We start from the raw sequence: 13,562 nt of genomic DNA, 5'->3' as shown, positions 1-13,562 counted from the left end.
AGGTTTCGAAAAGAAAAGCACAATAATAAAAGTTTATAAACCGTTTTATTTAAAAACACACAAATACATACAACACTCGTTCACGTAATTATAATAGTTTCATTTGAACGATTTCTAACATTAATTAATATAAAGAGGAACTAAAATGTAAATAAATATTTTCACTTTCGTAATTTCTACGTTGTTTCATGAAATCGTTCAAATGTAACGGAGACTTAACAATTAAATTATATTAATAATATTAACAAACTTCAATTATGCGTATTTCAATCATCATGGAACGGTCTTGGGATGAAAAAAATTGAAAACATAAAATAATTGTATGACTTGGCGTTGTGATGCAAGCAATTTTATAAAAAATTATCGAATCTCGCTACATTGAGACAAATTTTTCTAGTATTGTGGGTACTTCCATACCTACAAATGCCGTTAACATGTAACAATGCGTTGTATTAATTCATGTTTATAGATAAAGCATATTATTATGCTATACAGTCTGTAGAGTAATGCCTCAATGTAGTAATTAAGATTTCCAAATACCCCATTTTAACAAAAGCAGAATCGTAAATAATGATCACTTTAAACACAAATATTCTATTCTAAATTATTGCAAGACTTGGTTACATGAGCAAGAAACATAAATGTATCATAATGACTATACATACTTGTATATGTACTTAGTTTACATAACAACTATTATTGCGAAAATTAAACTGCACATACAACATTTATATTGTCATGGTAGATATGTAGATAAGGTTAGCTTCCGATATGATTTTTTGTCAAAATCGTATTGAATAACAGTGCAAATAAACAAAATCAAATTCAGCAAAGAGGTCTGATTACTGCAAAGATGTTACTGGCAGTCATAATTATGTAGAAAAAAAGTAAACATTTGAAAAGAGAACATTCATGTATCATAATTTTTTTTCCGCCATTTGAGTTGGATCTTATAAAATATGTCGGGCGCATTAAGTATTTCATATTATGCAGTATAATTTTCGTTGCTTTATGGATACATGGAAAATTAATGACTATTACCCTTTAACCTAACAAGGACTTCCAAACCAAAACTAAGAGTTTATGAGATTTCTTTTCTAAAGAAAATTATATTTAATGGGATTACAATAAGGTTGAAATTTGCAAATCCATTCATGTATGTTGTGTTTTTGGTGTATAAGCTTACATAGGTGATGACTTAAGGCAAGGCTGGTTTGATTTATTTTATATTATAATATATTATAATCTTTATTCATAAATACTTATTAGTGTAGCCAATATTGTGGTCTTATTTTTATCACTCAAAACTTAACAATTTTGAGTAAAGAGTGGCATAGCATAAATCTGATAAATTGAATAACTTGTGCCTCATTTATTTTAGAAAAAAAAAGTTAATTATTTGACATTTAAGAAAATGTTACCAGCTATTTAGAATGTTAATACATCATGCAGTCTTTTATGGAAATATATTATTTTAACTTGCAATAAATACAATTCCTAAGGATGCAGTCAATATGGGTCTGTACTAACATAGAAAACAAGTAACATTCAAGACATGCTAAATAGAAATATCAATTAAAATAGTCTTTAGGATCTTATAAATAAGAGCTATTGATATATTAGAAAATTATTATTGTTATTTAGAATACCATCTCTTAAAGAAAAACCCATTGTACTCTATGTAATATTTTCCCCTGAATCTGAACACAATTTAATTGGATTATCAAACATTATCATGACCATATTCCATTGTGGAGCACATAATGGACAAAAAGTAATTTGACAATGGTATAACAGGCACAATACTGTCTATAGACATTCCCACCAGCACAATAAAAAAAGAAAATTTTGAATTATGAATAAAGAACTTTTTAGAACAGGAATGTCTTTGAACAACCGATCGAAATTCGAACGTGTTGGATTTTGGCGCTTTATGCCGTGTATGACGTCATCAATACAATCTCTTTCTAGAATGTTCTTGGCGTTTCTGGTACCACATGATGCCGAGCACGACTAGAACGATGATGACGATGGCTATACACATCATGTATAGGAAGGTTTTGACGCCAGACATGGCTGGCTTGGAGTCCTCGATTCTTTCACGAGGCGCCTCGAACGAAGCAGCCGATGGGATGATTTGAGAACGATCTTCGTCTTTGTTTTGCTGTAAATATAAAAGGATGTGGTTGATCAGGTTGTCAACTACTTTAAGCAAGAATATACGTCTTAGTGACAGTTACAGAGCCTTAAGTACAACTGCACATATTAGTATCATGATTTGTGAAATATTTTTCCACTTAAAAATTCGCATAAGTATAAGTTTATACAGATGTGTGGTTAACTTAAGTTTTCAGTAGTCTACTTATGTCACATTAACTTAGTCCGAATAACAATATAAAGCAGTGTTACTGGACTTTCTCATTACGATATCGTCAGTAGTGTAGCAACTCGGTGCTTGTTATAGCGAGCGATATATGACAATGGACTAGCTCGGTAAAAACGAGAAAGAATTGTAGAAGGAAGTAGTTCAAGGGTTTAAGTAAAGCTTACCGCTTCCAAGAGGTCCAGTTCGAACATCTTGATGGCAATAATGTCGTGGTTGTCACTCAGGTCACCGGTAGTGGCCGACGCGCCATAGAAGTACCCAGTGGGGAGAAGCACGTTCTCTACTTTCAGGCATTCCTTCCACGCGTTCTTGCCTTCCAAGTCCGTTGACACTGGAATATGAAATGATAGTTAGTAGATCTATGTAAATGATTGAAAATATTAAATATTATTCCTACTCAATATCAGTGTAGTTAATTATTCCTTTTGAATATTTAACATAGTCTGTTCAAAAATGTACTAGAGGAATCAGGATGTATGTTTTCCCATATTAAGAGTCCTTAAAAGGCTCAGAAATGAAAATATTGATCGATTATTTACTTTATAAAGAAATTCTAATTTAGAAATGTAGTTATTTAAGATTAAACATTTCGGTTAAGAATTATCAACATTCTATTATCTTTTTATAATATCATCGCAATAACATCTAGCCTATTTATAGTAACATTCATTAATAATTTAGATTTGTTTAGCTAAAAAGTAGTTAAAAATTGCATTCACATTTAAAACCATATTCTTCGTGTATAGAACAAAAACTATTCTCATAGAAACAACAGATAAAAGCAACATTATGCAACGATTGTAAGCATTCTATACAAATCAGCATACACTGGTATTTACGAGAAACATAAAAATACATTGTACCTTGCATACTACTGAGTAATTATAGTTACAAAGATAAGGCAAAACATTATTTGTGTTTTACTCAATACTTTTCCTTATGTTTATAACGCGATTTCGTATAAATATTGATAGTTTTGGACAAGATGTATGGATGTGAATGAAGCAAGGAAAATTTGAAAGGATCGTACCAAAAAAATTGTTTAATACATTTATTAAGGGGATGCAAAGTCCCTAAATCGCACTTGGCCAGTGTGATGGACCCAAGACCTAACCTCTCCCACGTTTGGGATAAGATCCTTGCCCAGCAGTGAGACAATAATGGGTCCTCTTCTCGCGTGTTGATCTTATACCCGCAATATGCAGCGTTGAGGTAATCATCATATGTTGATGTCATCAATTTAAATACATTTCGGATCATAATATATTCACTGTGATGACATTATTGTGCAATATATCACATATCGTCGCTTAGGTAACAATACCGCGTAAGTCGAAAATTGGTCATATGACGTTTTATACTTTATTGGATAGATTTTGTCAGCGCGCATCGAATGATGTTAGATTTTTTTTAAATTGTCCAATCTTGAACGAACTTAATATCTACCTATTTATGTATTCAGTACAATTGTCAGAAGTATTTCAACGATAATAATCAGTTTTTTATCTCTCTTGGAAACATGTCAAATTTAACTTGCGCGGTATTGTTACCTAAGCGACGATATTAAATCTGCTTTGTATAGCCTCTGTGTGCATGAAGTTCAAAATAAATATTTCTATGTTATTCATTTAATTTCATATTTGACCTTTGTTCTGATAGCAATCTTTCAGTGGGAAAGTTAATTTTATTGTTACTCACAATATGTTGTGTTTGAATTTTTCAAATGCACTTTATTTTTTAAATCATATTTATTTTAAGTATTAACAAACTAATCTGTACCAGCCGTAGACATTTTAATGTTAAGACAAGGCGTTAGCACTTCCGATTCGACAGCTGAAAAGGGTATTTAACTAGTCAATTCAGCTACTCTTTATAAAATGACAAAAATGCTTTTTTTAAAATACTTGTATATATTATAACGTCACAGGCCATTATTGCTGGTATGAGACAAGTGATTGATAGCCAGCGTGACGTCATATTTTTTGAAAGAATATCAATTTCCTTATTCCGTACACTATTGCTTTATGCACAAACTTTCGCATTTATAATATTAGTAGGAAAGTATATTTTATTTTGTGAACTACATACCTGTAAGCGTATCATCCATATAAGTGATAGAGATGTGTGTATCATGGTTGTAGTTCCTGAACTTAGCCTCGCAGCCGGCTATCTGTGTGTGCGTGCCGTCTCGGTCGTGGTCGTAGTGCAGCGACCCGTTGTTTATCATCGCTGATATGTACGGGTGCTGGTGCTATAAGACAAAATACATTAAGATATATTATGGTGTTACAACACAAAGAAAATTGGGACGAAATGATGCCTGTTCTACGCATCATTTCATCCCATATGTGATAGACTAATATCATCTTTGTTACCGATTAGTAACAGCGGTACTATAACACTTTCTTCGGATATGACACAGACAAATCAAGGCCTCATCCAGATTATAAGAAATTCTATAAACGTCTATGGGAAGTATATACTTCTTGTGCATTCAAGGATCAGACTCGGCCAGTGACAGACAAGCTTTTGCTCCTAACATCGTCCATAATATAAGAAACATTTAGTGTTATTGGGACGCAAAATTATAAAAATTCATTAAGTCGTTTTTACGTGAAGCAGTGACTCAAATCTACACATACAATCTTCACGAGACAGGAAGTAGGATGAGATAACGGCCGGTAACAATAACCTATCGTAATTTAAGGATAAGTTTGTTACCTACCGCTTTGTTCCTGCGATAATTTGGTTACATTTAAAATACTAGGTATTCGCAAGCGCCGTGTATAAGCATATTAAAATGTTGGATAGATTGAGCGGATAGTAGTTTTTTATAGAAATAATGCATGTATTCCATGATCTTTGAGACAATCAAGGCATTTCTTGGAGAAAATATTTAATTACTAGCTGACCCGCGCAACTTCGCTTGCGTCCAATAAGAGAGAATGGGTGAAATTTTTCCCCGTTTTTGTTACATTTTTTACTGGTACTCTGTTCCTTTTGGTCATGGCGTGATGATATATATAGCCTATGTCCTTTCTCGGGTATCAAAATATCTCCATACCAAATTTCATGCAGATTGGTTCAGCAGTTTAGGCGTGATTGAGTAGCAGACAGACAGAGTTACTTTCGCATTTATAATATTAGTATGGATTCTATACTAAGATACAAGTACTACAACTAGCTATACTTAGAAAACGTCAGTAATAGTTAGTGTATCTATCATCCACAGTCTAAATCCTGCTGTAAAGTATCATCCTGTTCGCTATAAACATACAACTAAAGAAAAAAGGGGCATTGGCATATTAACTACATACTCTCGATAATTTGCCTTGAAAAATATGTTTTCATAAACCTAATTGATTTACTGAATATAATCGATTAATTACAGCTGTTTTAATTATGTAAATAAAGTAAGTAATACCAGTTATAATTGATTAATGTACTAATTAATATACTAAGAAAAAGAGAGACGTATTTCTGCAGGAGACTGCAGTATAGTCTTTTGAGTAATGATACAATTTTATTGCTGGCTACTTCTTCTATTCAAGGGTAGATTGTTATTTCAATCACAATTAGGATCAGAAGATTAGTATTAATCCTTGAAAAAGAAAACCAAGTCCTGTACGCATTTGTTTACTTTTGATTCGATGATCCAGCAGTCGAATTTCTGTGATGAAGAATGCTATCTAACTTCACGCTACGACTTACAAGAGCAGAGAAATCACACCTAGACTAAGAACCTAAAAATAATAATAAAATTAAAAAACAAAACAACGAAAATGGAAGTCACCTCTAAAAATACACCATCAAACTTACATTATGAGCACCATTATGGTTGCTGTATGTGTCCAGAATGATGGCCAGACCCTGGAAGTAGTCCTTGCTGCCGAAGACCGGACCGCTTTGCATACGGTCCCTCACGTACCATATCGCGAAGCCATCGCCGAACAGGTCCTTTCCACGCCCGTGGACCTTGAATTGGACTTGCAGCTCCCAGTTGCGGGTTTGGCATGGCTGTTGGCAAAAAGAAAAGATAAAGTGATTGAAACATTCAGAATACACTAATTACATTGTTTGATTCAGATCTGTATTATTTAAAACCAGCGTTTGATCATACGCTAGTTCAGAATTTAAGAGAAAGATTTGAAAGAATTCGATTCTGTCCCAAGAAGGCAAGATTTTGAATTGCTGTAAATTAAAATAACTACAATACCAGGCGGTTCCACCAATTCGTAGGACAAGAGCATTGTTTAGTTTAACAAGTAGAATATTGACTCCTTAAATCACAAAGCCAGTCTTAATGTAGTTTCTCTCCTTAGTTCAAACTTTTGTCCACTCTTTAATTATACTGTGCCAGTAACGTTAAAAACGAAATACATTTCGCAGGCTAAACCCTCGAGTATCCACTTAAGAAAGCTCTGCTTAATGAACGGTCTAATTAGGCGACCCACTTTGTCTCCTGAGTGCGCTCAAGTGGAAGCGACACCTTTACATAGCACAGACGGACATTTTCGAGAATACTGCTTTAAGTATTTGGTTGATAAAGGCCAAGCGTATAATAAAGGCACAAAACATTTCGGAGGTGGTAAAACATACCGCTAAAATCTAAGCTAATATAAAGCTGAAGAGTTTGTTTGTTTGAACGCGTTAATCTCAGGAACTTCTGGTGCGGATTGAAAAAAATCTGTTACGTTTGGATAGCTGATTTATTGAGGAAGGTTAAAGGCTTTATAACGTTACGTTACGACCATTAAGAGCGGAGTAGCAACGAAAAATATTACAAAAACGGGGAAATTATGACCCATTCTCTCTTATGTGACGCAAACGAAGTCGCGCAGGTCAGCTAGTTAAATCTTATTAAAATTGGCTCAATTTATTCCCACATCTAGTTATACTATTCACACATAAATTTGTAACTCACAAGACGTGCACATCTATTTTATGGAGGTAAATATCGATTTTATGCTACATGCAAATTATTTTTAGCCTCCGACATGACGAAGAATACCTATTATATTTGTTCAAGTTCTTATAAAGACAAGTTTGTTTCTAATGCTCGATTTTATCCACATATTGACAAAGAGAATAGTTCCTTATGTCTGGCATGCGTATGACAAATATTGGATCCAGAGTTCAACCTTTATCTAATGAAATAGTACGTGTCTGGCAAATAAATACAAATGAATGACTAAATACTAGGTACGTAGTATTGATGAGTAATTTATTGCTACGCGTGTTCGTGGCATACGTATACAATTATCAGTTCTATCGGAAATAAGGGCGTATCTACGTTTAGTATGTTCTCAGACACTGGATTCTACCTAATGATAGTTCAATAAGCTGCTAAAGTGAAGGCCCATTGATGCTAGCAGACAATTGTAACGTCTATAACACTTCAGATCAGACTCATAAAAAAAATTGAATTCGGTTCATGTCAGGATTAAGAAGTCCTGCAATAGCCAGATTACTTGTTTTTTATTTTTAGTACATAGGTCGTCTAAGATATGCTGCGGGATTATGACGCGCAAATGGGCTGCCTAGAATGTTTTTAGGTCTCAGGACAACTCCATCCACGTACCCGATAGACAATTGGATGGATACAGCATCCAACGTACCCCTAGAAATTCTCCCGAACAAGAAAATTGAAGCTTTTGAATAAACATATCTGTGAATATAGTAACCAAGTTCTAAGCGCGATTCATTGTGGAAAGATCCATGTGTGCACAGTCCACGCGATCAAAGAATGCACTTCATATACTAGTAAAATATTTCCTCTGCATTTGGACTACATATCAATTTACAACATAGTAAACGTATTACGTCAATGATACGTATATCAGTTGTCAAGAAGTATATGTTATATACAAATAAACATTAGCACGAGGTTTGTTTTGGCGTCGACACCGTATTGTCGTTGCCAAATCACTTTTACTGATTCAACCGAAATTGGTAATGGATATTAGCTAGGAAAATGGGACTGTAATCAAGTGTACGGTTGACATTTTTAATTGAGGTTGTAACAGATATCCTATTATACAAGTAGGGATTCAATTTTATAATTAATCTTCCGTAATCTAAAGTATAGGTGTAGTTAGAAAGGGGGTCGGATCATATCTGTCTGACGTATATCACGGCGAGCGTAACATCAGTCGCGTCTAGTAGAATTAGTTGGATTCATCGAGTTTTGACTGACTGACTGTAATTATACAATAAAACACTATTGTTAACAATAAATGATATAGTCATTGATGTTTTTCTTTAAAGTATCGTATCTTAAGTAAGGCTCTGAACTGAATATAAGAACACACTCCGAAGTCCGAACTAATGAAAGAAATATTTTAAATTATTTTAAACTAAAAGCCTAATTTAATCAACCCCCTGTAACATCAAGCACTAGTTTAAAACTTCGACACATACTACGAAAAAGCTACGAAACAACAAAATGGATCTTCGCATTGTCACTCGTAAAGAGACGTTTTATTGCTTCGTGTTAAAAAAGGACATTATTTAGATGTTATCAGTCACCAGTTAAACGAATGAGACTGCTATAGCATGCCATTTTCATTTTAACGTATGATTGGTGGTGAACCTAGTGTCAAAGCCGTTATCAGTCCTTTTACATGGCTTAACGACTGTTATGTTAATTGATACCCGAGACATATTTGCTACCTTTCTGAAGCTCACCCAATGCAAATACCACAAACGGCCACCCATCTATGAAATGACCGCGCTAAGGGTTGCTTTACCGTTTCTGCTTCAACGCTACTGTTTATAGCGTGCTAGTAATTGCCTATTTTAGATTAAATATACCCCATTGTTAACTAAACGTATGATTAACTGTACACGTCAACTACGTCTGCGTAAGCCGTAGGTGTATAGAATGAAGATAGGTCAGTAGTCACTAGTAGTACAAATATTCATGAAAAGAGTTTGTTCTAAATAGAGCTGAAAACCGTAGCTAATTAGTAACTGTATATTTTGATGTAAAACTATTGACATAGTTAATGTATGTGGTCTTTTTGTTTACTTGTTCAAACCTTTTACTACAAGTTTCCTTTCTCTTTCATATATTTACGTTTTCCCTGCCCATATTTTTTTCGATATGCTTAATATTGTGTATAGGTTTGTATGTTATTGAGGGTACCAATAAAGAAGATACCACTTAATAACTTAGTCGCCATTATCAGTAAGTAATTGAATATTGGAGGCAAAAAATTGCTCTGCGTCAATTTAAGCAGCATCCTATAAGAATAAAAAAAGGATATTTTCTAACTTATATATTCTTATTTACAAGCATTTCGTATAATACTATTGTTTTGTCATAGTAATGCATATTACTAATTACAATTCTATAATAATAATAGAACAAAAGTGACTAAACAATATAATTAATGTGCTACTGAACAATTAAGTGTAAAGGCATACATTATAACACAAATTAATGAACCGTGTAAATCTATTGTATGGTGTTGCCAATGAAAATAGGCATAACATATACATAGTGTTGCCATTTGAAAATAAACCTTATATGTAAGAACTAAGATTACATTTTTGTAACAATGTAATTGAACTATTTTTAGACAAGACCTTGTGCTTGTTTTTTGCTTGTATAGTAAATTTATTTCATGGTTCAATTTCTCCTATCTGTGAAACATCAATGTAAACTTGTTATTGAACCAATTTAGTTTTCGGAACACAAAATGGTATACTTTTGGAGAACTGATACTTTGGGCCTGGACAGTTTGTATTAAGTAAGTAAATATATAAAAGAGAAAGCTGACTGATATAGTCATTTACTTGGTCAAGGTAACAAACCAAAGAGATTTTTGAACAATGTAAGTAGGTACTGAGAAAAAATAAAAAACCAGGCATGGATGGTAAAGCGACGAAAAAAAGTGACATATTTTATTACACCATTAAATTAAAAACTCTCTATGTATGGTTAATATTAGATAACTGAAAAGACTCATCCCCGGTTTCTGAGTAAATTTAATGGTAGTTTATCTATTCAATAGCATTTTTTTTGCATGAGTTTTGACACTATTGAATAGATACACTACCGCTAAATGTACCTCAGAAACCAGGGGTAAATATTCATATTCATAATACAAGGATCTGATTACTAAGATTTCAAAAATAGTATCTAAGTGCATTGACTTATCTCAAATAATATGTTCTTATAGTATAGATAAGGATAATCCATTGCTTTTATAGAGGTAAACAACCTGTGACAAATTAATTCTATATAAGACAGAATGTTTCTTTATGAAGGTTATACAGTATAACAATGAGACACTCAGTGATTCATTGACCTTCCATTAAACAAATTAATTTGTGCTGGTTAATTAAAAAGCTGTCTTAAGCAAGTGTTTTTATGTTAACTTGAATTTTAAATACTATATAACTCAATTAAAGATTTTCTTTTCAATGGTTTAAGAATTTTTCAAATGGATAAGACCAATACTAATTATTTATTTACATACATAATTAAGGTTTTATATAAAGCCAAAATCATAGTTAGAAATTCTTTACAAGAGAAGTAAGTGGGAATCAGTGATGCTTTATCCTGAATAAACATAAACAATATTCCATAGATAGTCTTTTGTTGCTAAGACATGAATAATGTTTATAATACTTTCCATTAAGTATTCTAGATAAAATTTTGTCCAACATTACCTACACATGTTCAATTGGTAATTGGTTTTTCTCATTAATGAGTTTCAGATTATAACTTCACTTTATGACTGTAGGTTGTATTTCTAGGTATTTGCACTTATACCATTAAGATAAAAATAACTTCATGTTTACTTATCATTTTTTATCAAAATATTGAGAAACATAGCTCTTAAGTGATAAGAGTGAGTTGTGTACTCAATGCATTTATCTTAAAAATAATAAAACTATTAGTATTATCACATTTTAGTGCATTGTGATGCATTTTGTTTAACTACTGCATATATTTATTTAACCAATACTGTTCCACTGCTGAGCAAGGGTCTCCTCCCAAATGAAGTAATGGTTAGGCCTTGAATCTATTATGTTAGCCAAGTGTGGGGTTAGAACTTTTTGGCCTAGGATTTTTTCTTTCATACAGCTGTTTTCACTGTAAAATCTAATTGCTCGAAAATTTTAATATAGGTAGTTTATAACAGACTTTTTAGTTTTTGATTAGAAGGCTTCAGAATCATACTCAGCAGAATCATTGCTTATCACATTCAAATAAGAATTTTAACCACTAGTTTCTGGAATAAATATAGGTCTGATTACTAAATATGTTGTTTTGGATTATAACTTGTAACTTAACAACTGAGTAAACATTAAGCATTTTTGTAAGCAGAGATAATTATTCATACTGTTATAATAGGTATACAGGCACATACAAACCTTATCTATATACTAATATTGCATGGAATGGGGGCATATAGTGTACTGCACTGTATTATTATCTACTTCTGCTTATTTATAACTTTAGTGTTAATTATATTAGGTAGATACTCACCACAGTATTCCAAATAGCTCCAGATTTTGACTGCAAGTCCGGCGTTAAACGTACATAGTTCGACGTCACTATCGTATTACCTAAGAAGTCCCAGTAAGGCACCGACATTCCACTCCCTGCAGATAATTGACAAATTTTATTGTTAGCGAAAATTCAAGCCAATAAGATCATGACCAGAGCCGGCCAGGTCACTCACCTTGGTAAGGTTTTGTGAGAGAGTGCTCTCGTCTGATGTAATCTCTCGTATTCCATTCCGCTAGAATAGAACTCACTAGTATTGATAGTAAAAATACTTGCACCCAATGTAGCTTTTCGTAAAGCATTTTTCTTAATTTTCTAGATACACTGACCGATGACAAGACAAACGCCAAATCATGGCAGCCGCAACTCAGTGTTGCCAATTCTATGAAGTGAGCTGTAATTTTGTGTCTATCTATTTATTTAATAAATTTAAAGATCATATTTTTAAAAGACTATCTAAAGAAAATATGTAGAACTAAACACAATTTAAATTAAACTTATTATAATGAATTACAAACACCCTGTTGTATAAAAAAAAAAATTTAACACGTTTTACTAGCAACACCGGTTTTTATGTCATGTTGACACTAAATGTTCATATCGGTAAAGCAGTGTCTCAACGTCAAATTCAAAATGAATCTAGTATAAGCATTCGTTAAGAGATGGCGCTATATAAAGTTTAATGTTTCTAACCCATCCGACACCCACATAATAAAAAAAAAGAATTATCCATTGAATAACCATAACTTTATAGAATTGATACTGAGAAAAAGGATTTAAAAATATTTTATAAGAAAGATGTGAACATTAGAATTTACAAATAATGTCGAGCTTTGGCATTCGTTTAGTTATTAATTTTGACAAAATAAGGACAAAACAAAACAGAAGTCTAACTCGTCAAACATAACAAGCGTTTCGTGAAATGCTATAATAAAATCATGAATCGTAAATCGGCATGCAGAGCAAATCGCATGGGCAAATTGCACCTGAGGCAAAATATTGCATGCGATCAAGCGAATATGAACGAGTAGCCGTGACAAATGACAAACCGCCGTTATCGGTTATTTAATGAACTAGCTGCTTCTTACGAGTGTGCTACAGCGATAATTTATTAACGATTTAAATACCTTACCCTAAATACCAGCTTAAATATCTCTGGTATAATATCCTTCATAAAATTAAGAATTAAATTAAGCTTTTAATAAGGGTATTAGCATAGATTAATCTATAATTAATCTTAATTACCTATAATACAGTCTAAGAAAAATAAATAATATTATGAGATAAAAAAATATCTTAGGGACATTTATTTATTTAGTACCTACTTACCTACGTGAGTATTTAGTTACCTGTAATCCAGGCAATCTCATTCAATATTTTTTTAAATGCACATGTAATTTTACAGTTTTGTAACAGCAATAAAAAAAGGAAATAACATTTTCAAACAACATACTGCATTGGCATTACACTTAAGAAAGTTTCATGCATTTTTATAAAAGCCCTCTTAATGCACGTTTTATCGACTAACACACGAAAAGGTCGGTTAATCGGATCAGTTTTATTCATAAAATAATCGATTACATTCAATCGAGCGAGAAAGCCTAGCAATTATTTCGAACGTGATGTATTCTGTCTTAAATTACAATTTTACGT

General features: G+C 32.6%; 1 protein-coding gene across 1 annotated transcript; it reads right to left on the bottom strand.

Annotated features, from left to right (window-relative positions):
• Positions 1–26: 26 nt before the first annotated feature.
• Positions 27–12,289, bottom strand: LOC142983558 (vesicular integral-membrane protein VIP36). Its single transcript, XM_076130498.1, has 6 exons — positions 12,085–12,289; positions 11,889–12,004; positions 6,206–6,403; positions 4,475–4,637; positions 2,551–2,717; positions 27–2,164 (listed from the first exon to the last, which is right to left on the bottom strand). The coding sequence occupies exons 1-6, from the start codon at positions 12,209–12,211 to the stop codon at positions 1,952–1,954; spliced, it is 984 nt and encodes a 327-aa protein (XP_075986613.1). The 5' UTR covers positions 12,212–12,289; the 3' UTR covers positions 27–1,951.
• Positions 12,290–13,562: the final 1,273 nt, after the last annotated feature.

Source organism: Anticarsia gemmatalis, chromosome 24, assembly GCF_050436995.1.
Source record: "Anticarsia gemmatalis isolate Benzon Research Colony breed Stoneville strain chromosome 24, ilAntGemm2 primary, whole genome shotgun sequence".
Taxonomy (NCBI): Eukaryota; Metazoa; Arthropoda; class Insecta; order Lepidoptera; family Erebidae; genus Anticarsia; species Anticarsia gemmatalis.
Note: the sequence above shows the minus strand (reverse complement) of the source record. Positions and strands in the feature narration are given on the sequence as shown.